Source organism: Pieris brassicae, chromosome 4 (assembly GCF_905147105.1).
Source record: "Pieris brassicae chromosome 4, ilPieBrab1.1, whole genome shotgun sequence".
Classification (NCBI taxonomy): Eukaryota; Metazoa; Arthropoda; class Insecta; order Lepidoptera; family Pieridae; genus Pieris; species Pieris brassicae.
The window spans coordinates 14,546,213-14,573,712 of NC_059668.1; the positions used below are offsets into that span (position 1 = coordinate 14,546,213).

General features: G+C 32.3%; 1 protein-coding gene and 1 long non-coding RNA gene across 9 annotated transcripts in view; one reads left to right on the top strand and one right to left on the bottom strand.

Moving 5' to 3' along the window:
- On the top strand, nt 1–27,232 carry LOC123708624. 7 transcript variants are annotated; one of them, XM_045659422.1, is made up of 12 exons: nt 1–115; nt 2,582–2,773; nt 10,226–10,372; nt 14,825–15,013; nt 15,637–15,787; nt 16,119–16,250; nt 16,754–16,921; nt 19,688–19,877; nt 22,982–23,133; nt 23,565–23,680; nt 24,322–24,486; nt 24,775–27,232. In XM_045659422.1, the coding sequence occupies exons 2-12, from the start codon at nt 2,611–2,613 to the stop codon at nt 27,105–27,107; spliced, it is 3,906 nt and encodes a 1,301-aa protein (XP_045515378.1). In that variant the 5' UTR covers nt 1–115; nt 2,582–2,610; the 3' UTR covers nt 27,108–27,232. The 7 variants fall into 7 exon arrangements, with proteins under 7 accessions (XP_045515378.1, XP_045515376.1, XP_045515377.1 ...); XM_045659420.1 differs by lacking the exon at nt 1–115 and adding an exon at nt 1,378–1,882; XM_045659423.1 differs by lacking the exon at nt 1–115 and adding an exon at nt 2,119–2,166.
- Nucleotides 1–27,500, bottom strand: part of LOC123708625 — a 33,992-nt gene that overhangs the window by 2,151 nt on the left and 4,341 nt on the right. The window contains exons 2-3 of one of the 2 annotated variants that reach the window (XR_006753631.1): nt 17,859–17,951; nt 16,197–16,829 (exon numbers count right to left, since the gene is read on the bottom strand). This is a non-coding gene — a long non-coding RNA (uncharacterized LOC123708625). Of the gene's footprint in view, nt 1–16,196; nt 16,830–17,858; nt 17,952–27,500 lie in introns of those variants that run through there. The other variant, XR_006753630.1, reaches the window with a different exon arrangement.

The window sequence follows — 27,500 nt, forward strand, 5'->3', positions numbered from 1 at the left end:
TTAGCATCAAATTTGCAATATAAATATATTTTTCCATTTATATAGCGTACAAGCCTTGAAGGTTAATGTAAACCAAATGCACGATGTAATCGTCAAAATACAGTTAATTAAATTTGTAAGTACAATTATTTTTTTAAGAATTGGAACATAATTAACTGACCTAATTTCTCTTTGAATTTGAAAATACTTGCTAGATTTAACTCTGACTTTAAAAAATAAGAAAGTTTTGCAATACCAAAGCTATGTTTTTTGCACGTAATAATTTTGATATGTCGCGTCTTGGAGAAAAGTTACAATGCGCAAATCGCGCAATGAGCATTTTATATCACTGATTTAAGCAAAATAAATCTCTGCTATTGCCACTTTTACGTTTAATCATCCGATAGTGCCATTAAAAATTTAAGAGATCATTATTTCCTTTAACTCGCCGCTGTCCGGATGTTTACCGCGAGCACGTGGTTATTTTGGCCCAAAATACTTTACTCTATAATATGTGCGTGTTCCCGGTTTAATGCGGTGAAACATTCTTACAACGTATCTGAAGATAATATTACCAGAATTAAAATAATAACATAATTTAGTTTGCGCATCCACACATTATTCAAAGGCCGTCAGCGCAGTCGCGAGACCTCTGGCATTGAGTGTCCTTGGGCGGCGGACACTTAACATCACGTGAGCCTGGTTTCTGTTTTTTTGTTACATTTAAAATACATGTTTATATGCCTTGCCTTATTTGAACAATGTATATTTTAAAATCTATTTAACTTATTTTCTATGTTTACTAATCAGTAATAATTTTGGACCTTTCTTAACCTTACCTTTACAAAAATGTTGTTAGTTTTAGTAACTTGTGCCTTAATAAATAAAGTTATTAAGAAACGAGATTTAGTGCAAACTGCAACATCCATATGTGAAAAACGAAATGAAATTTGACAAACGGGAGATATATTGCTTTCGGTCACGTTTCTGAATCATTCCGCCCTTTACTTCAAATTCGTTCTTACTTGTCCACATAGCAAATTTTAAAACGTTATAAAACAGTACCTTAAGAACTAGTCCTTTATATATAATATATACAAACAGATAATTAATATACAAACTTGAACATATCAAATTCTTGAAAGCTTATAAAAGCTTAAGACAAGACGTAGGAGAAGAAGTTATTAATACCATGAACGAAGAACAATGTAGTAAGATAATATAAGTAAGATATTGTTATATCCAACTTTTAAGTTGTTTAATGTGAGTCAAAATATTTCTTAGAAATATCACTGAATAAGTCGGCCATATGTAGCACATTCCTATGTATTTCGGTATTAGAATCGCGCAGGGACAGTTTGGAATGAATCCAGTAACTGACGCGCGCGCGCACCGCACTCCCGAGATGCTGTCAAAACTATTATTTGTATTTAATGTGTAGTGAAGAAGTTAGTGCACATAAGTGTCAATTGTATAAGTATCAGTATTTACTTCATTTTCATTCCAAATTTTAATTAGATTCCGATTAAACTTAGTAAAAGTGAATTGTGTTCTGTGATTGAAATCCGCAGCTGACTCACAATAAGCCATAAAATACATTTATTTTGAGAGCAGTAAGAGCAACTTGAAATGGCGGAGCACACGCCGTTTATAAACCGGCATTTGTTTATTTGTATTGCTGTCTCGCTCTTGCTACCGATCGTTGACGAGGCAAAGGTGTACGAAGATGGCCGATTTCAGAACGAAGAAAAAAGATTAACCCGGGAGTACCATTTGAAACAAGGGGCGGTACGTGGGTTGATTGTAAAGCCGGGAAGACAATATGATTTGCAGCCAGTGGAAATGTTTCTTGGTGTGCCGTATGCAGCACCACCTACGGGAAGCTTACGATTTATGCCGCCCGGTAAACTATTTAACAAATCTACTTATTTTAGAAAGAAACCCTGAACAAAATCAAGAGTAATGCGCGTCTTTAATCCCATAGTGAACCCATGGATTTTCATTCTATGTGCACATATAACATTACCTCGAAGGGTGAAGGAAAACATCGTGAGAAAACCGGCTTCCCTTAGACCCAAAAAGTCGACGGCGTGCGTCAGGCACAGAAGGCTGATCACCTACTTGCCTATTAAAAAAAAAAGATCATGAAACAGATACAGAAATCTGAAGCCCAGACCTAAAAAAAAGGTTGTAGCACCATTGATTATTAATGATTTACTTACAAATTTCATATACCTTTTATAGTTTTCAAACGAGTGTTAATTTATTTAGCTTTACTACAGAACTTGACGTCTAGTTTCCAAGTATATAATTCTCGTATCACGATATTATAACCAAACTCCGTCGAAAAAAATAACTAATTTTCATAGATTTTTTTAATTGATAGGGGTCGCAAAATATTTTTAAGAAAGATAAGTTAGTTATGAGTATTTTCATTCCAAATTATAAGTTAGTAGTAAACTTTTTTAAAGGCTTTTTTAATCGCAATTTTTTGTAATCATTAATTGTCAAAACAACGTTTACCGAGCCTGCTAGTTTCGTGTATATAAAAATTTAATAAACGTAAAAACTAATACGTATATATATATACCTTTATTTTCAGTCAGCGCACCGCCTTGGTCTGGTTTAAAGATGGCGACTCGTTTCGCGCCGGTCTGCCCACAAATGCTACCACAGATCAGAAAAGGAAATCCGCCATCTTTAGGAAGACAACACTATTTAAATAGACTGAAACCATTTTTAAAAGAAGAATCTGAAGACTGTTTATATTTAAATATCTATGTGCCATATAGAGGTAAGTATTTTTATGAAGATTCTTAATATATCTTATAAACGTACCTAACTCCAAATAATTTAATCTTCTGTCTTTATCACTCGTATATTATTCTCAAAAGGAAACGAGACAAAACCTTTGATATTTGCATTTATATCTATATCTGTAAAAGCGCTTCGTTTTACACGTCCCGCTGTTGTATAAGTTGAAAAGTGTTGTTGTAGAAAATAGGCTTGGTCTGGCTATATAAAAATGTGAAACAAAAACTTTGGATACATAATATTCATTATTTGAAAGCATTTAGATATTAAGACGGTACCGAAACTATATTATGTGTTACTTGGTTAAGCTAACTGAACTCCTAAATTGTCTAACGAATATTTATAATTAATTCAATTCATGAATTGAAATGAAACCAAAACAAATGCCGAGACAAAAGAGCACTGTCTATCAATTGATAGCTTTTAATTAAAAGCTGACTTGTATTTTCATACTAATTAAGTTATAATTTCTTTGATAACTTAAAGAAATGAGAATAATAAAATATTAATATTTTAATATAGAACGAAACAATAGCTTCTGTACGTTATACTATTAAATAAATAAATATACTCCTTGGTGCTACACGTTTATTTGATCATTTAATTTTTTATCGACAAGTTATGAGTGAGTGAGTGATCGGCCTTCTGTGACTGACACATGCCGTAGATTTTTTGGCTTTGTACACATGCCGGTTTGTTCAAGGCCTTCGCCGTAGAATGATTATGCATGTTTAATGAAAAATCCTTTTTGCACGGTTAAGTGTTTACGTTGATTACACTAAACACAGGTTTTTAATTTTTTAAATATCGAATGAGACATTCTTGTTGCTACTATGGATGTCCCTATTGGACAATACAAACTTTATGACCATACTTGAATATTTGAGATCATCAACGGAATAATCAAGGATAAGCAATTTCATACTAAGGCGATCGCGTTTTCAGCACTTCACGACTTTTCCATATTTTACGATCGGTGTTTTGTGACCCGGACGTAATTTCGATATTCACCCTCGATCGAAATTGCCAATCGAAAACTACGCAATCTGCATGTTACATTTTTTACAATATCTCTATTGGATTTAATTTGTACCACAAATAAATGAAGCCGAACCAAAATCCAATCACTTTCAATTTTCTTTACAATTGTAATCGTAACTTTACTGATCTGTGCTGTGATGGAACATATTTTTAGATACATGATGTGTATGAGGTTTGGCTTAATTTTAAATTTAATATTTAGCTACGTTAGTCCGTTTTTATTGAAATAATTGGGTTGGTTGGGTATAAATAATAGAGTCAAAAATTAAATAATAAATCCGCGCCTCTTTAAGAGACGTGTACTTTTAAATTTATGTTATATCGACTTAAGTAGCATATCTAGTCACACTGTATGATTTTCTAAATGATATCTGTTTCATGATCATTTGTTAATCGAATAGGCAAGTAGGTGATCAGCCTTCTGTGCCTGACACACGCCGTGGACTTTTTTTCGGGTCTAAGGCAAGCCGGTTTCGTCACGATGTTTTCTTTCACCGTTGAAGCTAATGTTAAATGCGCATAGAAAGAACATCCATTAGTGCACAGCCGGGGATCGTACCTACGACATCAGGGATGAGAGTCGCACGTTGAAGCCACTAGGCAAACACTGCTCGCACACAGTCTTTGATATCCGATATCTAGGCCTGCTGACCTGTCGGCGTCCCGAGATACACTTTCTTCCAGTCCAACGGAGTCTTTAGGCTTCTTCTGATATGTAGCCTATCGCGTCCTCGATCTTCTTGTTTTTCTTGACACATCTTTCATTCTCCCTCTTGTAGGGCCTTGAATCTTCCGCAGAACTTATCTTTCGACTAATAATAATTTCTTCTCTTCTATTATAGTCATATATATCACATCCGTACAATAGTATGGGTCTTCAACCGTTTTGTAAATACGCAGTTTAGTACTCCTTCTGAGCAACTTGGACGGTAGGATGTTGTGAAGAACTAGAATACTAGAATTAATATAAAGCATATTAATTCCCAGGAGACAGACTTTGAAAATGTTATTGCATAATACTTATAAAAATTAAGTAAAATGACCGAGTATCTTTATGTTTTGTATTTAGAGCGCCAGTTTGGATCAAAGTCTATAATTACAAAGCTGTAAGCTCGTATTGGCATTACCGGAGCAAATATTTATGGACACGGTTAAAAGCATTTTCGCATTTTAAACTGTTGCGTGGCACTATTTAAAGAATTTACCCGAACTGAATAGAAAAGATTGATTGGCGGCTGTTTATTTGCGGAATGGGGTTAGTGGCGCCATTTTACTTTAAAGTAGGTTTCGAATTAAATTCGATAAATACTTATTCAGTTTATTTTTAATACAATGTAAACAATTGTTTAACAGCGGTTTAAATAAATAATTTTCTTAGTCAATCGGCCGTTTAAAATGTTTCGATAACCTTGGCAATTGCCATTTATAAAATGCCGGCATTTTATAAATTGTTAATAAGGTTTTATTTAATTGAAATTGGCCAAATTAAGTCTGAAAGTTCAGTTGTGTTTATCGAGTTGTAAACCTGAAATAAAAGAAATCTTTAGTAAATAATAAAACCTTTTAGATAAATGAATTAGTAATTAATTTTATCCACGCGTTGAATTTCAACCCCTTCATATTAGAAACGCAACGGGCTCGTGTAGTTATAAACATGATTGGGTAGCGTAAATTACCAACTTGGCTGAAGGCCTAAAGCTACAAGGAGTACAAAGTTGGAGTAGGCAGGTAAAATGAATTTTTTATTAAACGTCAAAGTTTGGATCCGTAATAGTCCAGTGGGTAACTTAAATTGCTCGTTCAAGTGAGATGGGATGTCTGCAACTTCACTAATCTGATTACAGACGGTACGCCTGTTATATCGCTATAGTGTTTTGATTTAACGGTTTTAAGTTGAGTAACAACTAATCATTCTAAACCTTTTCTAATATTGTAATATTTATCATATTCAAAAGTGAAAATTCAAAATCTTTTATTCATTTAGGTAAAACACAATGTACACTTATGAACGCCAATAAAGAAATACATATTAAATGTTTCTAAGTTTACATTTACTGCCAGTTTTCAAATAGGCCGGGCGTAGACCGGACGAGAAGAACTGGTAATAAAGTCTCCGGCACTCTTTTTAATCGCTAAGTTTTTTGTTTTACATAATGTTTTAAGGAGCTGCAACCATTACACCATGTCGCACATGACATCTTAAAGTAATTAACTATAATAATAAAAAAAATATATAAAAGAGAAAAAAATAAAAATCAAATGTTGTTCTCTATCAGCAGTAGGCATGGTGAAATAGAAGCGTGCACTTACACGTCGAAATAACTAACATACATGCACATACAACTACATTCATATGATAAAAATTACGATAAGATTACTTAAATATTTAAGGTGATACCTGGTAGATAGTACTGATAACTCCGGAGCTGGTGCTTTCCTCGCTCAACAAATAATAGTTTGGGGAAAAATTTTCTTCGCAGTTCTTAAGAAAATTCACAACATTTTTTCATATAGTTTATTTACATTTAACTAAAGTATGGAGGTACCATTTTGTTCGATAACTTTTTGTCATCTTGTAGGAAGGGACATGATCCCATTGTTATAGAAATTTTTGGGCTTCTGATCAAAATACCGCGACAGTTGGTTTTGGCAGCCCTCTCGTGATGTTAACCTGACACTGCCTAAAGAATTCTGAAGAGACCATACAGGTGGAAATCTGAAGGTGAAAGGTCAGGACTATACGGCGAATGCATTAAGAGCTCCCAGCCAAGCTCTCTTAATTTTTTCTGAGTGGCTAAAGATATGTGAAAAACCACACGCCTTCTGTTGATTAATTCCGGATGTGCTACCCTCACAGACACAGAACTAGGTCCATTAACATTGCAATTTTTTTTCGCGACTTGCGTTGCATTTTTACTTTTTTGTAATACAATTTTAAAATGTATCGAGTTTCTTCATTTTCTCACCTTGACAATACGTAAAAATCACACATTTTCCTAATTTGAATTTGGAATTAGATTCTTTAAAATTTAAATTTTTAATAATACCAAAACCGGCCACATAGAAATAGTATAGCCAAAGAGATTTTGTTACAAGTTCATACATACTATAATGAGAAAAGACTTTTTCCCCAACCTAATAAGTATCGCAATACAGCGAGAAAATGCTGCTAGCGTTAAAGGTACACTGCTAACAAAATATTACATTTGAATTTGGAATCTGTTATTTTTATATTTATTTTTTTATTGAGTTTTCTCATTTTGGCGCCAGTACAAATATTTGCGATATTAAAATGGAGTGAGTGATAAAGAGAACCGAATCACTGTGATTACATTACACAAAGTAGGTATGGCGCCAAATGCCATTTTTAAAACTCTCGATACGCTTGGTATAAGTAAAATATTCGTTTACCGGGCTATTAATAGGTACCTCTTCTGTTTGAGACAGAAAAAGATCTTGCCGTCCACGTAGTGTTCGTACAAAAAGGGTGGTCAAATCAATAAGGGAAAGAATTCGAAGAAATCATGATTCTGATTCTGAAAGAAAAGATTTTATCTCGGGAGATGAAGATAGCACTTAGAACCATGTCGCGTATATTAAAAGATGACTTAGGACATGTAGCCTGTAAGAGAGGTACTGGTCATTTCTTAACGGATAATTTCAATAAGAATAGGGTGGTAAAATCGAAACAACTACTGAAGCGGTACGCAAAGGAAGCTCACAGAAAAATCTTTGGAGCATGCAGTGGCGAAATTTCCCTTGGAAACAGTGCGTAAATCTATAGATTCGTGTCCAAACACATGCCTATATAAAATCCAAAGATGACCATTTCGGTTAGAACATATTTTTTTTTGCGGAGACTTTAATAAATATGTAGGTAAAAAAATTAATAATATTACTTTACTTCATTAAACAAAATGCAGTTTCATTTGTAACGAACAGGTACAGGGGCTTATGAACTCTCACTCCTGTAAGTCAAAATCCCCTACACTTTTAAATCTTACGCTATGATTGCGAAGGAGACTGCGTGAAGACCTTTGTAAGGATAAGATACCTGGAATCAACTCGAGCTCGGTAGAACACAGACTTTCAAGCATCAAATATCAATTGACAGACACAAGTTTTTAACAACTATTTACTTGACGTTGTTCTATAGGCCTTTTTAAATAAATTACAGCTTAAAAATTAAATCATATTCCAGATAAAAGTAAATTGCATCATAAATACTTTACGACGAAGGTTAGGTACGAATTATATAAGCTAAGTTAAACTACAGCACGAGTAATGAACTGCTCTAGTAATTATTTAATTAAATAGACTTCTTAAAATCATTTGGCAAATGATGATATTAATTCTGGTGCTTCACGTGAGATGAGAGTTCTTATATTCGTAATATATAGTCGTTCCACAACTGAGCGTTTTTGCCGCGCATCCCCATTACGTGGAACCAGCTGTCCACTGAAGTATTTCCGAACCAATTCGACTTACTTCAAGAAATTAGTGTACCTTTTTTTTAATAAGCCAGCAACGCATTTGCAAGCCCTCTGGCAATGTGAGTGTCTATGGGCGGACGGTATCACTAAGATCAGGTGCACCTCCTACACGTTTGCCCCCAGCTTTATACATTTAAAAAAAAAATGTTTTGCTGATAATGCGGTTTTTTAGTTTATCTATTATAATACATACCACTGCCAAGGCAAATACAAGATCTATATATTATTTAGTATTTTTTTCATTTTAATAACTACACGAATAACTTAATTAACATAAAGACGATATAGCTATTTAATTTCGGTAGCACTGGCTGAACGCCAACATTACCTGCGTTATTTTATTTAAACAAGCTTTTCACGGCAAATTCAAACTTATAGTAATTAGTGTAGTAACATATTTATAAACTACCGCAATTGCCATTCGCAAAAAAAGTAATTAAAAATATGGCCGCAATGTCCGCAATGACCGCATTCGCAGAGCGGTTAGAATCGTTGACGACTCGTCTTTTGCTAGTGGCTTAGTTGTCTAACGTTGCGTTGTAGTATATTTGCATGTACTACCGTTTAATGAGTAGAGGTTCCTAAAGAGTAGATACCGTAATATATTTATCATACAAACAATTAAAATCAATGGCCATTCTCATCCTGATATTGGTATATTAATTCTAGTTTGCTACGAGTTCTTTCAATATCGTTAGTAATAACACCCTAAGGTATTAGAATTAAATTGGAATGGGTGCTATGTAAAGTAGGTACCTACCAATTTAAGCTAATTGTAAATCAATATTGGTTTTACGAAATAGCACTGCTGAAATATTTTTTAATAATTTTGGTAGAAAGTCTTTATAAATTTTAAGCAAAAGCAACATTTAATCATGAATCTATAATAAATATCTTTTAATTACAACACCTTCGATTATACAATACATTCGAGTTTCAAGAGAAATTTCACTTAAACAATTAACCGCATTTAAATCTGTTCGTCTATTTCAGTTCCACTTAACAATTTGGACACCCTCAAAACGGATATAAATAGTACGGCGCCAATCGGTTTCTCAATGAACAGTATATTTAGAAGGGCGTGAATGTATTCTAAATGCAAAAACGGATTTAAGTAAAGAAAATTAACGACGTAAAATTCGTGTATCTGGAAAAAATTTAACTACAGAAACGTTTTTAAATACTCACATTTATAATAAATATTTAAACAGTGAAATGTAGAATACACTATAAAAAGTGAGCGAAAACTATTGTTAGACAATCAAGTCGTCTTTGTGATCACAGCCAATTATGTAACTTTGATGATAAATTAGTTAGTAATTTTCATAATGACAGCTTAAAGGGCCGCGAAAAAAAGACTAAAGTAAAATTGATCCCCAAATGACATTTGACGTAACAATTTTTTTTCTAATTCAAAGATAAATTTATTCTTTTTTTAGTCATATTTCAACAGTATTTAAAATAATTAGTAATGGTAATTTAATAAAGCTTCTCTCGTCTTGATTTTCATTTAGAACCAGAAGTAATGAATTTTTAAGTTTTCAGTAAAAGTAATGACACAAATTATTACTTACATCAAGACAGAAATAGTTATAATTTACCTAGGATGTTATGTATAACGATGTTATTATTTATAGTGTGTTACTGGCATCTATACAATTACACGTGAACCTTTGGGATGTTATTGCAGCTCAAACTCACTCAACCATCAAATACATTTTCATGATACTGAAACGACGAGCTTTATGCTGTGCGTAATACCACAATAGTGAAACAGATGGCGCGATTAACAAAAAAAATGTTTTAAATGTTGTCACTATATATTCTTAAAGACCTTAAGTTTTAATTTTTTACGTCAATAATGATTATGTACGATGTAACTTTTATTATTTTTTCAGAGCAAAAGGCGAAAAAGTTTCCCGTTTTAGTGTTTATACACGGAGACTCATTTGAATGGAGCTCAGGCAATCCCTACGATGGCAGAATATTGGCATCATATGGCAATATTATGGTGGTCACTGTAAATTTTCGACTTGGTATTTTGGGTGAGTTTTAGCAGTACTTTCGAATAAGGCTGCGTTTTTGGCTGTCAAAATAATTCAAAAGAACTTTTGTTATACAATTTCCTATTTCTATACAAATAAAAAGTTTAATAACTGTTATAAATTTGTACCGTCACTCCCTAATTAGATATCAAATGGAAGCATTTGTGCCTATGTTCCAATAATCTTGTTAAGGCTATCAGTACCCAACAATTGTCGTTTCGCTTGTAGTAGGATACATGACAGGTGGCATGATATTCTTGTTTATCATCATAGTATTGCGGGTAGTCGCAACGGTTGCATCGAATCCTCAAAAAATAATCAATTTAAAATAGTTAATCTTAAAAATATTCTATAAAAAGTAATAATTAGATAATTTCAGTGGACTATCTATCTCTGGAATAGATAGTTATCTTGTGGATAACGGAATAAATACAAAAATTAACTTTTCAAAAGTTTTATTGTGTTGGTGACTAAAAATTGTGAACAATAAAATATGTGCAAGTGAATTGAGAATCCAGATTGGCAGATTTTGTACGTGGTTATTTTTTAAGTTTCTTAAACATAATATCGCATAAAGTCGAGGTAAATACTAGTAAATAGTACGTACCAATTACTATAAAGATCATTTATTGCAGTGACATTTTGTATTGTCACATTATTAAAGGATCATTTATTACTGTACAATTTTGAATTTCTTTATATACCTATACTAAATGAAATTATATAACTAATAATGTGCAAGATCCGTAGTATCAAAGTGAGTGCGTAACCATATATATATATATTAAGTATTATTTAAATAAGTTATAGATTTTCACGCAACTTAAATCTACAATACTATATTATATATTCAGATTAATTGTAACGAACGTCGTAGCTCTATGCAATAAGATCTAATAAGTATATTTTTATAATTTTTATCGCGCCAATTATGATGCTTTTAGGTTAGGTTAGGTTGCTCAGGAACCAAGCAAGATCAACTGGACGCAGCATCTAGATGGAGATACAATCGATGAAGTAACAGAAAATTACCATATTCTGAATATAATTATTATAAACTATGTCCCAATAAGTCGTAATAATTGTAATAATAAGTACCCCGTGTGGTACTCTAAGTCTCTGATACACGTTATAAAAGATACTTTTAGTTTATCTCACAGACGTTGGAAAATGTATAAGTACCCACGAGACTATGACGAGTTCTCATTACTGCGTAGTAGGCAAAAACGTATATCCAAAAAGTGCATACTATCTTATGAACAGCATATACAAAATAACATGGCTAAAAATCCTAATGCGTTGTGGTCATACTTAAGAAATAAGAAGCAATGTATCTGAGTTTCCTAGTATGCTAGTTCTTGTTGATAAGTCCTTCCAATCGGAGTCTGAGATTTGTGATGGTTTTAATAAATTCTTCAAGAGCGTTTTCCACTCTCCCAACGATACTTATGACCTACCTGACGTACCCGAGTCAGATGTTATATATAACAGCATTCACATAACGGAACATGAAGTCTTTTAAGCTATAAAAAAATATAAATAAGGGTTCAGGTTGTGATTAAATACCTGCAGTTTTTCTACAAAGATGTAGTAAGGAACTTGCATCACCACTGACACATATCTATAATCCCTTAACACATTCTGTACATTCCCTTTAAAATGGAAAAAAGCACATGTAGTTCCAATTCATAAAAAAGTTCCAAAAACAAAATTGACCACTACCGACCTATCACAACCCTTAATTATTTTAGAATATTTTCGAAAAACTAGTACATAATGTTATAAGTCCATTTATGAACAGCTACCGGAACAACAACACGGATTTACTAAAAATCGCTCAACTATTTCCAACTCGACTATTTTCACTGACGAGGTATGGACGAGGGTGACCAAATTAACACTATCTATATATCTATACGGATATAGATAAAGCTCTTGATGCCGTTGATCATATTATCCTGTTACATAAGCTTAACTCCCTTGGAATACATAACTAATAGCGAGCAACAGTAATATGCTGGTCCAAAAGCATGTTCACTAACATTACATCAGGAGGACCCCAAGGGTCAATACTTAGCCCATTATTATTTAATGCTTACTTATATGATATAAAATACTGTTCTCACTTATCTGAACTTCTTATGTTCGCGGATGACAATTTTTTTTATTAAGTATAGAATACGGAGATAACTGTGATCAAATTCAATAAGATCTTAATAGGTTAGAAATATGTTAAAAACAAAATAAACTTTCAATGCATATAAAGAAATGTAATAAGATAACTTTTTCGCGTAAAACTACAATAAATTTACAAAATCAGTAACACCCCAATAAAACAACTAAAGTAAGTAAGTAAAGTTAGTAAAAGACATTGGAATATTATTAGATGAAAAAATGGGCCTATCAGAACATATCAATGACATAACAAACAAGCGTATAAGCAACTAGGATTTGTCAAGCGGTCATGCCAGTAATTTAAAAACATTAATTGCATAAAAAGTATTTATTTTACATATGTCAGAAGCGTGCTGGAGTATGCAAGTATTATCTGGTCTCCATATTATATAAAATATAAAAAAGCTGTAGAAAATGTTTCGATAGTTATTCAGGTTCTTGCAAATATTTTAATTTAGATTCATTGGAACGTCGGCGGAGTCAATAAGACTTGCTATTTTTACTATTTGTTGTCGTTAATTTCTATTAAAATCCCTCCTCCTTATGCGACAAGATACATAAAATTGTTCCAAGTGCCTCGTACGAAATTGAATTACCTGCATATTCGCCAATGTTTCGGGTTTTATCTAACTATGAGGATATTGATATTTTCCACCTCACCATAGAAGATGTGAGGAAGTTTTTGAAGAGGCGGGAAGACTCTGATTTTGTTTAAGCAGTAATTTGAATTATTAATTATTATTTGCTGTTTCAAATGTTAAATTTCAGTTTTATTTAGTTTAATATTTTGTCTATAAATGTACTTACTTATTTTCTGTTACATTTATATTGTTAGTCTATGTAATCTGTTTTGACTTTCTGTATTGACTAAGTGCTTTGTTTTATAATGTGTATGTTAGCTGTAAGATTACTAGTAATTATATATAATAAATAAAAGTAGAACATTTATTTACAATAATTTATTTTCTTTGTAAAAGACTAATATAATTTAATACACAACTTAAATCTATTTGTAATGGTTTACATTCTAACACCCGCTGCTCCATTAGCAAACTGGTTTCCATATTCTTCCGCTCCATTTTGATAGTTCTGAAATCCAGCACCAGAGTGTGCGGAGTTATCAAAGCCTTCACCACCTCCTATGTTATGGCTTTCATCACTGTCCTCTTCCTTGATAGATTTTGAATGGTGGTGATGTGAGCCAATGTTATGGTAATGCTTGCCAGCCGCATTATGAACTCCATGAGTCTCCACGCCACTAGCGCCTTTATTGAAATGTCTACCGGCGTAATCGTTTCCATTGGAAAACTGACCAAAATACCCTAAACCATCACGACTTATACCATTCCTGCGTCCCGTTTCTAAGTTACTTCCGAATCCAGGAATCATGGCGTTGTCGGGATTCATTGAATTTTCGAATCCCATTTCAATTCCAGGTAGCATTCCATTTTCAATATCCATTCCAGGTGGCAGTATTCCATTTTCAAATCCAGGTCTCATTCCATTTTCAAACTCAGGCCTCATTCCATTTTCATAGTCATAGCGATGTCCAAAGCGTCTGTGGCGGAATGGATTAGCACTGATCACGGATAAGAAAGTTAAGAAGAAAAAAGAGAAGGTTTCCATTTTATCAAACATGAGGAATGTAATCGTTGGAAGATCTAACACTGAGTGACGATGTACACAAAATTATCAATTTTATATACGTTTTACATAATTAACTAATGATCCCTTAATCATAATTAATAAGTAAAATTAATTTAAAAAGCTTTGCTCGTTATGTCTTTACGGGCATTGCTAATGACATTCATTTCGTAAACAGAAAATTAGAATTGGGTAGATAATTAATTATTGGGTTATTTAAAATGGTATCTATTTGTGTCTACTAATCCTATTATATTAAGATTATAATTTAGGATTAACACTAAAGTATGATATACTATCGTGGTTATGCTTTTTGTACTAGATGTGAAATTTTCAGTTTTCGATCTCTATTATAAAACTTGATAAATTGATAATAAAGTTGGCTTAGATATTAAAACACATATTCTTAAAACTTATCAATATTTATTTATAAAAATGAGTTTAACAAACTTATGTGGAGTCCTGCTCCAATAAGAGTATTGTATCAGTAAAAGGAAATATGTCTGCATGTCACAATTCTAAATTTATTTATTTTTGTAATATTGTATTTCTTATTCAAACCTGCTTAACTACTTATTTCATAGCTGTAGCTATGCGACACATAAATTGTAAACCTTGTTTTTGAATTCACAGGTTTCATGAAACCAAGCCTGACCGAGCACGTGTACGGAAACAATGGTTTGTTGGACCAGCTAGCTGCGTTGCAATGGATCAAAGATAATATAGAGGACCTGAACGGGGACCCGAAATCTGTGACACTAATGGGGCACGGAACGGGGGCGGCATGCGTAAATTTTTTGATGCTTTCGCCTATATCAAATGGTTTGTTTGTAATTATTTTTATTATATAAAGATTAATAATAGGTATCATCTTTACAACAAACTAGTTATTAGCAAAACTATCGCTACGCAATTGTTCACCTGCAGGCTGAAACCTTTAAAATATATCAAAGATATCAGTCACGTGCCCCATTTTAATATGAAATTTAAAACAACAAACAATATTGGTGGATAGTTATTTTTTTTAATAATCAATCAATTTCCATTAAACACGAAAGTTTCCCAAGTTGTTGACCTGACTAAGTATGGCAAAACCAATCGAGATAAATCGATTTACACTACCGTCTTTCATAACTTTAATTTTATGGGATCGAATAGCAAAAAAGCTTCTTGTGGAGCTTGCCAAAATATATTTTCTAAAGTACTTAAGATACTTATTATAAGCAGTTAAAAGCAAAAATATAAATTTCCCAATTTTATTTACAATTGTCTGATTTCATAAAACCAGTTTCTCGACTTAACTTTTAACCTTATATTCTCTTAGTAGTAAAACGTAAAATAAAATCAGAATTCTGACTCTTTGGTCTTATCGAAATTTCTTTCTATAGTTGGCATTCTTAGTAAATTGCATTAACAATAAATAGTAATACTGTTGTAAATTTCAGGTCTATTCCATCGTGCTATACTTATGTCCGGATCAGCTTTGTCAGACCGCGCGATGACGAAAGATCCAACCCAATACACATTACAAGTTGCTCAGAGTCTAGGCTGCAATCCCAGCTCTAAGAACATGATGACTTGTTTGCAGAATAAACCGTACGTGAAGATTATTTAATAACAATCTTAATGTTAAGATCAATAGAGAAGTATCGATCTACAGTATGATTTTATGTGAATTTACCAAGGGGAATATTTAAAATTTAATGATAGCGCAGCATCACTTCACGTGAACATCCGAATTATGACTGTATTCTTTAAACACTTAACTTGTAAAATTACATGTAAAAAATGTATTCAATTAAACAGAACAATGGACAAATGCGGGAAATTCTTTATTTTAAACGTATCGCTCGTAATTTTACGTTGTTAGCTTGTGAGCCGGCTTTAACAGGCTGATATAATAGCATATTTTCTTCAAATTCTTCAGCTTATCGGAAATAAAAAAAGTGCAGTTATTGTCCCGAGAATTCGAGACACCGTTGGGGCCGGCGGTGGCTGGATCGTTGATACCTAGCGAACCTGCCCAAACTATGGAATCATTTCCTAATTTACTGAGCAAGTAAGTCAAATTATTTAGCTAAAGCCGAAAGTAATTATTTATTAATAAATATTGGCAGGTGCCAATAATAGCTATTTAAGTAGACACATTTCTGTTAAATTCTATATGGAACCATCGGCCTGCTTATATTGAATATTGTAAACTAAATCTAAAGACATAATGGTGAGGTTAACTTATACAAGTTTACTATTACTTTATTACTATAAGTGCAGGATGTCTGTATCTCATCGTCAAGAGATAAAATAAATAATGAGCCCTTTGATATAGATATTATTAAAGGTTCACAGTATCTGTAATATGTCAGTTAGAAATCTGAAGAGGAAGAAAGTGGGATACCTCTTCTCTTCTTCTAGCCATCAGGTCTACCTAATCTATCTTAACATGTCCTTAGGCTTACAGTATTCTTGGATATATTTAAAGAAAAGGTTTAATTTAAGAACAGCATCGCCACTTGACTCGTGATCAGCTCATACTCTAATTAATAATTTACACAAAATTTCCAGGTACCAACTCCTAAGTGGTGTGACTGAACTGGAGAGCTACCATGACTTCGGTGTGATTCAGTTGGACCACGGAATTCTGGAAAACCAGAGAGATGAGTTCATCAGGAAGTATACAAAAATTGTTTACGAAGGGGCTGAAGATATGGCCTTAAAAGAAATATTGTTACAGTACGTCATATTACCATTAATCATGTCATACAGTGAAATAAACTTGGTGGTGATTTTTTTTCGGGTTATTTAAAATACCAATCGAATGTTGTTTTATAAGGGTTATTTAAAATACCAATACGCTCAACTTAAAACTAATTAACGACTAGTGGAAATTACGATTTCTTTAAAAATATAACCGGTCGATTGTTACAAATATTAAGTAATGATAATTTTTATTAAGAACACATAAATAAAAATACTTTGAACTGTACGTTGTTAAAAAAATTCTCAAAGATTCTAAATAATTATACGCGTCTTCCTTAATTCTTTTCCATTGTCATTATTAAATTCTGTTTCAATAAAATAATTTCAATCCAAATTAGATTATGTTGGAAAACCCAGACGTTCTTAGAACTAATTTTCGTTAATTTACTCATTGTTGCAGCCATCTTTACAAAATAAAGGTTGTAGTAAGAATAATTAGTATATCTAAGAAATGTTATAATTATTGTATCAAATTATTGTTTGTTTGCTATCTTAACGTATTCACAAATATAAAATTAGTTTTTATTTATAATAATCAAATATTAATAAATTTATAAAAAAGACTGGGCTGCAGTTTTTGCATGTGTCTTATAATCATTTGTTTTTTCGGATAAAGTAGGCGATCAGCCTTCTGTGCCTGACACACTCCGTCAACTTTTTAGGCCTAAAGCAAGGCGGATTCTTCTTAATATTTTCCTTTACCGTATCGTAATACCGTAGTACCGTACCGTACCGTAATAATAATATCGTAGTACCATACCGTAAATAAGCGAGTGTTGAATGCGCACTTAAAAAGTCCATTGATGCACAGCTGGGGATGCGGGTTACACGCTGTAGCTACTAGCCCAAAAAATTTCTCACGATTTTGCAAAACTTTATATTTAAATTTTTTAATTTATTCTTTACTTACATCTTTTATTGCACTCCTTCCTGTTATTTTAGCTAACATTGAGTAAGTTGCCTAGTAGAGATCGCCGACGATAAGAACGCCCGTTGCGCTTACCTGTAGAATTATTATTTTTGTGAAAAAATTAAAAAAATAAGATCAATACTATTTTTACCGTAAGGTAGACAGAAAAGTCGAGCGCAAGACAATTATATCAATCAAGAACTTAAGTACATACGCTGAAAGGAAATAATTCTCTCAAGCAAGTTACGCTCGACTGTGTCTACATCGTTGAAATTTGATTTTGTAAGGCTTGAGATGATACAGTATATCTATCTACTATATCTGTTTTATAATAACACGATATATCATTATTAAATTACCATTTTTTTAATAAACAGAAATGATCTTCCTAGATACATTATTTTAACTGTTTGATATCACAACTCGTTAAATAAAGCTTCGATGTTGGAAACGAGATAAATATTTTTTATTAAATTTGTACAAATACCAATTTAGAAAACTAATGACATTGTTATTAATTATTAGCTAAATTGCGTGGTTTTTAAGTCACTTGCCCAACATAAAACAATATATATAAAATTGTCATGTTACAGTGTTTCTAAGCAAACTCCTCTGACACCGCATAATCGATTTCACTTAAATTTTGTCTATATTGGTTATGACTGAAAAAGGTCGTAAAATTATTTTATATCCCGAAGTTATTAAGGTTGGTCCACACCATATTTTATTCTCATGATTTGGTATTAAAAATACATGTAACCCTTAATCTTCACCCGTCTACACTGACCGCACTTTTATATGGCGATATTTGTGCTGTAATAATTTTAAAATGTCAGTGGCCGAAAACGAATCAATTGAAAACTAGAAAAGCCCAAAAAGAGTGTTTGCCATGTTATAATTACTACAGGCCACAGCTAAAAATATAAAATTTAAGTGCATCGTCTAATAGCAAATACTCGTAGAAGCGTCTAAGAACTTGTTGAACTTGAAACCTTTGTGCGTCTTAACTCTAATTAGAAACATTTGTAAGTTCAATTCCGTAATACGATGCATCGAAGCATGTAATTGGAAGATGGCATTTTCAATTAGCTCTCAATTTCTGATACTGTAGACTAATTTCTAACGTGGTATTTATATATGGAAAACTGTTTTTTGTGAAGTTCTCATTCATAGTGGAACTTGGTTTTTTGCTGTATGCTTATTGACGCCATTTGTATTTTTCTTTTAAAATAAAAAAAAAACATTGTTAAGCTCATAAATATTTCTAAACATAAAATTACTAGTGAAATCTAAAATTGAGAAGTGTGCAACATTTTTATAGTATTTTTTGTGCTCACCGTAATTTTCATGAGTTCTAGATATAGCAACTTACTACTAGATACTATAGAATGGTGTTTTTTCTATTATTCATTTTCATCGGTGGTAAAGGAAGATAAACAATAAGTATAAATGTACTCGCGTTACTAAAAATATATCTGAGTGATTCGATTTATATATATGGAAAATATAATACATATTCGATGATTTTTGACAAATTATTCATGACCATATACAATTATAACATTATATGTATATATAAAAAATCTTGGTTTTAATAGAATCGTTTTAGAAGTTATAAACAAATCAAAACATAACACTAGTATTGTCTTTTGTTAAAATAAAAAAGTCACCGTGACCACGCACACTGAAAAGTACGCGAAACGTCAGACAAAAAAATTTAGAATTATGTAAATAACTATAAGTTTTAAGTTAGTAATAATACATAGCTTTAATCCGTTCAAAAATGTTTTTCATAACACTAGTTCTTAATTATTATAATTAAATTTCAGATACTCCACATCCAAGGTAGACCCGCAACGCTGGTCAGTTCAAACTAATCGAGATGTGATTTTGAACCTGTTCAGTGATGCTCGTACTTTGGGACCTGTTATCAGCCTGGCCAATTACCAGTCGAAGGCCAACAGACAGTCATACTTCTATGTGTTTGCACATAACTCCGTCAGCACGGAATATGCACCGGTATGTATTTTAAGTGTTAATAAATACTATTTTCTCTTTCTCTGTCTCTTTCTGGCAAACTGTGCTTAAGATGTGATGGAAAGTGACAGTACTTTAGTTAATGCAGTGTGATTATTTATGAATAAGTTGAGACAGTTTACTTCTAATATAGCTCTCAAAATCAGCTTGTATCATTCCATAATACAGAAATATGTAAATAGACATCAATATTCAAAGATAAATTTACTTTGCCGGCAAAAGTTCTGTAAATAGTAACACGAATATACCTGACCTAATCTCCTAACGAGTCGACGTTTGTATAAAAACACAAATACATTATAAAAAAAACTTGTCAACTAAAATTCAACAATAAAATATATTTATTTATTTATATTATACATGCCCTTTCCAGAAAAGCTTATATATTTAGTTTAATGAAAATAATACTGTTTGCTAAGTTGAAATATTTCTGATTTAAATCCCAAATGATCATCTTATTACGACCAAAAATTTAAAGTTAAACAAACATACTTACACTTACTACTTCGTTAATGGGATTGTAATCCCAAATTGATGATACACAAATATTAATGAATAAAAATAAATAGTTTAATTAAAAGCTACATTTTTTGGAATGCAGTTAAAATATTTAAATTTTCCTGATCATAAATAAATACAACACCATTTAAATTATTACGCTACAGCGATATAATTTCAAAGATAATAATTTAATTCAATACTCCAACGCATATAACATCTGCCAACCAACCGCATCATTTTATTCCATCGTGAAATTATCAGGCCGTATTAAAACTTCACCGACCGAAAAGCGACGTTTTAAAAACTCCATTATCATTGTTAAATATTCAGAACAGAAAAACTTTTTCAACAACTTTAAGAGTCTATTCAACAGGTACTTAAAATCATCACGGTGCAATTAAAATACGATTTTTTGGCTAAATGTGTCTTGCTACGGTTAACTGAAGCGCCATTGTTATAACAGATTGTTTATATATTATATTATATTAGTGTTTATATAAGTCCTAATTGTGTAATAATTAATAAATACTTTGGCGTGTTCAATTGTTACCTTAATTGTAAAGTCGGCAAAACAGAGGGCAATTTTATATGAATTACGCTCTGACATTCTACACTATACCCAACATTCTAGCTTAAACTAAGATATTATTCATTAGCACTGAGTGTTTTATTTGTGTCTGAGATACCGAACTTTACTACATCACACTACTTTCACTAACTCAAAAGGTTTAGTTCTAGTTTATTTTTTCCGTATCAAGAAGTTATATTGGGCCAGACTCATAATGAAGTCTGTTTGGCTTAGGCAAATAGTTTCACCATATTTGGGACTGTTTCCACATTAAAATACTTTAATTTTTAATATACCACGTTGCATAGCCACAAAGCACTTTATTCTGGATCCTTTATATCATTCCTAAATTGATCTTTGGTGTGCAGCACCGAGAAGTCTCCAATTATCCTTAAACATGATTTAAGCTCCAATCAAAAATAAGATTTAGGATATTTCAGAAATCACAGTCGTTAGTTTTGAATTGTAAGCGTCTGAAACTGTAGCACAACTGTAAGAGCTTTTAAATTTTAAGTCTCTGTAATTTTTTTTCTTATAAATATAGAATAATTTTATTATTAATTTTTATATGATAGAAACTCTGACTATGTTCTCATGTATTATACATATATATTGAAAACCATTATATTGAATTATTGTGTTCCTTTGAAGAGGAATAAAAATGTTTCACTATCCTAATATTTTAAATTGAGTACATACCACTTCGTGAGTTTCATCCAATTACGTATAAACAAAATATTAAACAGCAAATCAGATATGAAACGCGAGAAGTAATATCGGATGCAAGTTGCTACAAATATTTACATTCGATATTGGTACCGGGCAGGGCCGTAGTCAAAGATATTTTGTTTTGGTCTGATATCTGTTTCCATAAAAAATTTCCTTCATATGAATGGAGTTGAGTGACACGATGTTGATTTTTGAGTATTAGCGCTGAAGGCTCTTCTTAGAATGTAAAAGAAACTCTTAACGGGTTAGTTACTACCAAAGCTCCGTTACTAAGTTGTGTTCACGAAGTAATCATCATGAACTCCAAAACAGCGTACTGTAAATAAGCATTTGTAGTAGTTTATTAAAGAATATTGTATTAGTAAACGATACAAATTAATCGTGTAGAACATAATTAACATGACTAATTAATTTAAGTAGAATGTAACTCATTATTAAGTTAACTCATTATATAATTTCGATAAAATTATCCGCATGGAATTTCAAAATCAACATAAGAAATTCTGAATATTTTTAAAGACATAACCAGACGATAATGGCAATAGTATTGAAATTATATGAAATTGTAAGACGATTGAATAGCTGTCGAAACGTCTCCATACGACCCTGGAATCGGGTGAAAACGACAAATATTTTGTAAATTAAAATAAACTCGTGGTAAATATCGGATATTGAAAGAAAACTCTTACGGTTTGGTAATGTGCCAATGCTTCGGCTTGTCGGTGTAAATATTGTTTTTCCGAATAACAATTTTAAGGCTAGTTGTTGTTGACTTTATAAATTGCTCAAATTAGTTACCATTGAGGTGGTCAAAATTTTATTACTGACCCTAAATACAACGGAATATGGGGACTATTAATTCGACGTATTTTGTACTTAAGGTTCTCCGTTCGCAAACCGATATTTATCGACCCAAATTAACCATTAATATGTCAAAGTAAACTAAAATTGTGTTTTATATTTTAGCATATGTATGCTTATTCTTAATTTAAGTGCAAATTGGTATGTTTTTTTTTTGTAATTACGTATATGATTGTTACATATGGCGGAGCGGACTTATAGCTAGAATATGTGTGCAAAACCTAGTGATTAGTTAAGAGATTACTTCCTATACCACAACAACACTACAACATCAAAAAACTTGACCTATTTATAATATTAGTGTAAATTTATATTTACAATGCTTACAAAAATATACGTACATATAATTTTGTAATTATTAATTTATAAAATATCATGCACAAGTGCATTGCAACTGTTTGATAACGTAAAATATAACTTATTTCAGTTAAATAAAAGCGTGCACGGCGAAGAATTGCCGTACGTTTTGGGTGTACCGTTAGGTGGCGCTAATACGCATTTCCACTCCGAATACACCCTGAGGGAAAAACTACTTACCGAAGTTGTTATGAGACTGTGGACCAACTTTGTCAAAAATGGGTAATGCTATTTGAAGTATAAAATGTGCTTTGTACTCACGTGTAACAGTTTTATTTGTTAAGTTTATAAGGTACAGAAACCTGGTATACCAAGCTTTATACCTAGAAATAGAATTTCTTTTTTAGTTTAGAAAGGCTTATCTTGAAATTACTATACTATTTAAAATAATAAAACGAAAGCTTTTGCATCTTTCCCAAATTATGAATAGGGTCGTAAAAATCACTTCAGAGATGCCTTTTTTCGTATTGTTACTGAATTTAGATTCACAGAGAGGGTGGGATGTTTGATTTGATTTTTGATGACCTAACTTAATAGTCAGGCCATCAAAAACAAATGACGACATCATTTTAAGGTTACAGGCGATATAAGCCAAAGTCCATAATAATAGAACACATACTGAATCGTTTAATACGAACGGCGCTTTTTCTCAGTTCTCCAAATACACAAAGTGTGAACGAATACCAGACGTTGGACAGAAAAGTATGGAACCAATACAATGTTGAGTGGCCTGAGTACAATCAAGATCATCAGCCGTATTTAAAACTGGGTAAGATATCATACTAAAAGACTTAAAATTGCATTTTAAAGTGTAAGAAAAAATATTTTTTTTAATAAAAATACGCTTCTTAATTATCATGCTTGTAGTATTGAGTTACGTAAAACTCTGAAGTTTCAAGTGCCGTACAGCGGAGGTCAACAGGAGGGAAGAGGACGCAGTGTGAATAATAGCACTCAAAACAAAGAGACATAAATAATTTATTTAATTATTTTTGTGTCCGTTAAAGAATGAAATATGTATTTAAATATTGGATAAAACAAAGACACAATTATATGCTTCTTTAGCTAATTCATTGCACCTAGTGCATAATTGATGAATGAATAATTAAAGTTGTAAAATAGCCTATAATAAATTTATACGTAAAATGTATTTTTTACTAAAAATAGCCTATATTTATATATTAATAAATAAATTTTATTTCCATTTTTTAATTTTCCAATTAGCATTATTATTGTTCTCGTACCTCGTTCCTTTTATTAAGTACGTATTAGTAACGATGTTAAAATTTTTGTTGTTCAAATTTCTCTTTGGTAGGAACTTGGTATCCTTGAGGTGCACATAGATAACAAAGCTGCTGCAAAGAGATATTGTTTTGTATCAAAAAGGATGAATTCATTTCATTATTCCAGATATCCCGCCCTCGATTAATAGTCTGTACCGGTCGAACTACACGAATTTTTGGACTGAAAACCTGCCAAAAAAACTAAGCAGATATGTCATAGATCCGCTCTACGCTTTCACACCGAGCACTACGGTTCGACCAAAGCCGCCGCCAATTCATAAAAGTCCTTTAGGTAAAAAGAATACTGGAAACACTTTCGATACAGATTAATATTTATACACTATTTAAGTGTTAAGGCACAGTTTTTTTTTAATTTTGAAGAAAACCTTGTTTATTGGGGAGGATGGGAGGCAACATTGACTTACGTTCAAAATATTAGAAATTAAAACCAATATATATAACAATGCTCATTAGGATACATTCACTTGAATGTTGTATAATATTTTCTTATTAATTTTATCTACATACATTTATTATATGTATTGTGTCTTTAAACTAATAGAAATTAATTTTGTTACAGATACTGTCAGAAAAATATGGTCTCCACAACCAGTGATTAACACGAACCACTATAACATGGCGTCGTACGGCAAATTGCGGCCATACTCGCAACCCGAGCACAAACCGGACACAGATGCAATATATAGAGAGATACAGTCCATCAAAACTCCATCAAGACCCGTCCCGCCACATTTAATGGAAAAGCACACGGAAAAACCCATATTAAATACAGCTAAAACGTCGAGTACAACCGTCACCCTCATTATTTCTCTGGCTGTTCTATTCTTGGCAGTAAATGTAAGTATATGCGGCCTATTGTATTTTAAAAAGCGGAGATTACGACTTCAAGCTCTTGAGCGTCCTTCGGAAATAGGTGAAGTAGATATAATCGGACAGAAAAGTTCCGACAAAAGTGCCCTTCAAAAGCTTAAAAATGGCTGCAGCGTTATTAAGTCGATAAAAATACCGAAGAAGAAAATTAATAAGGAGTGCAAAACGCCCAAATCGGATGATTCGGGTGGTTTTAGGGAACGATTTCAGTTAAGAAGGCATTTGTCTACAAGTACCTTGGACGCACATACTAAAGTTAGAGATTGGATAACGAATGAAGTCATGCATAGGTGTTCTCCTAATATTTTAAGAAAATCAAATTCCGATGTCAACAATACAGCTAAGCAGTTCACTAGATCTGAAGAACTTTTGACAGACAAAAATATAAAAACAGACAAAATAGCGGTAACCCCAACAAATCTTCTGTCAAAAAACTATAAAAAGAGAACATCAGAAAAAACCACATCAACTTCTGCTCTCGATTCCCATTCTTCCATTGTTAGTAATAAAAAATCACATAGTAAAACAAGTAAGTCAAATGATTCTATCAAAAGTCAGTCTGATAGTATGCGATCAAAGAAGGTATCAGTTGCCATCGATGCTACACCATCAGCACGAACTAATTCTATTTTAAATCAAGAGCCTATTGAAATATCTAGGTCTTTTGATTGTATAGACAAAGGAGTCCAAGGTACTGAACAGAAATTGCAAAGGTCTCAGACTGTCGCTGATGATACTTACTCGAGAGTCGTTAAGCCGCTTAAAGCAACGACTGATGTAAAAAAAGACGAAAAAACGTACAAAAATGAAATCAAACTTTCACTACAAAATCCAAATTTAAAAATATCTCATAAACATTCCACGTCGGATCCGGTCACGGATGTTAACTATGAGCAACTGATGAAACAATTACAACGGGAAGCAATGAACATACTTCCCCCAGTTACATTTAGAAATGAAATCAATGTAACATCGCGGGATGATATGCAAGCTGAACCTGTATCACCAGAGGAAGCATTGCTAACAATAAAACGCCGAAATTTTCCTAAAGTATTGCCAGACTTGCCCAAATCACAGAAAAGACTTTCACTCCAACCAACTTTACAAAGTTTCAGAGGTGTTAATAGTCAAATTGAAAAGCCAAAAGTTCCTCCACAACCCCCACCCAGAACTACAACATTAGACAGACGCCTCGCTTATAAGAATACTAAAGTGTTATCGTCGTTTGATACGCCAAGAAAAAATATTTATGGTCCCGATTACGAAAACATAGATAATTTATCACCTTGTTCAGAAATAGCAAAATCAAAGTCGTTTGATAATAGAAATGATTTAAAACCACTCAACAAGGAAATGGATTTAAATACGTTTTTAACCCATCGAGAGTACCCAAAAGTTATAATAGCCTCAAGTGATATTTCTCCCCAACCTAAGATTATTATAAAACCATCGTTAAGTCAAATAGAAATTCCGTCAAATGTTCCAAGAGTAAGATTACCTGACGACTTCCATTCGGGTTCAATAACATCTTTTTCATCATACTGCTCAGATGACGACGAAGAGGTTTATGACACAGAAGAAGATGAATTTGAAGACAAGTTAATACAAGAACTTGTAGGTCGCGTAGAATCACCATCGGAGGATGTTTTGGACTCTAAAGGACCCGCAACAGTTTTAAAAAGAATGGAGATTGTTCCTGTAAAATTAAACACAGTTCAGACACAAAACAGCAGTGATTACGTCTGTGTATCCGACTTGCATTTACCAGATATAACTAATTTAGAACAAACGGCACAAATCAAACCGAATTTTGCATTAAATAAATTGAAAAATCGAAGTGAGAGTATAAGTAGGCCACCGGAGAAAGCAATAAAAGTTAAACAGAAGAAGAAGCCTGGAGTTATTTTGCATAGAGTAAAGAGTCGTTCAAAAAGTGATAATAAGTTAGAACATTCTACGTCTGGTTCATCTAATGATACAGAAACAAGTACGGGCACCGTTAAGAAAGCGGTTCCGAAATGACTATCTAAGTAATTAAGTATTAAAAGTGATATAATAGAATAATGTTTATTTTCCGTAATTACCCTTATATTAAGCCTAACAGACTATTTGTATCTGTGCCTTATACAAGTATATTGAGTAATAAAGGTTCTTGAGTCATAAAGTTTTAACCAGTTTGTTTTGAGACCTACGTAAAAAATTCTGTTGTTGCCAAATGGTCACAAATCCTTCGAAATTGCCAGTTGACCAATTTTTGGGCAATTTTTTTTAATTTGCACTTTCACCCTACCAACCACCATTTATAATAGTGATATTCGTCCTATATAAAGATTAAATAGCCGTTTTAGGAAAAAACTAATATTTACTATAAATTTATATATATTATGAATATTTGAGTATTAATATTATTTCCTT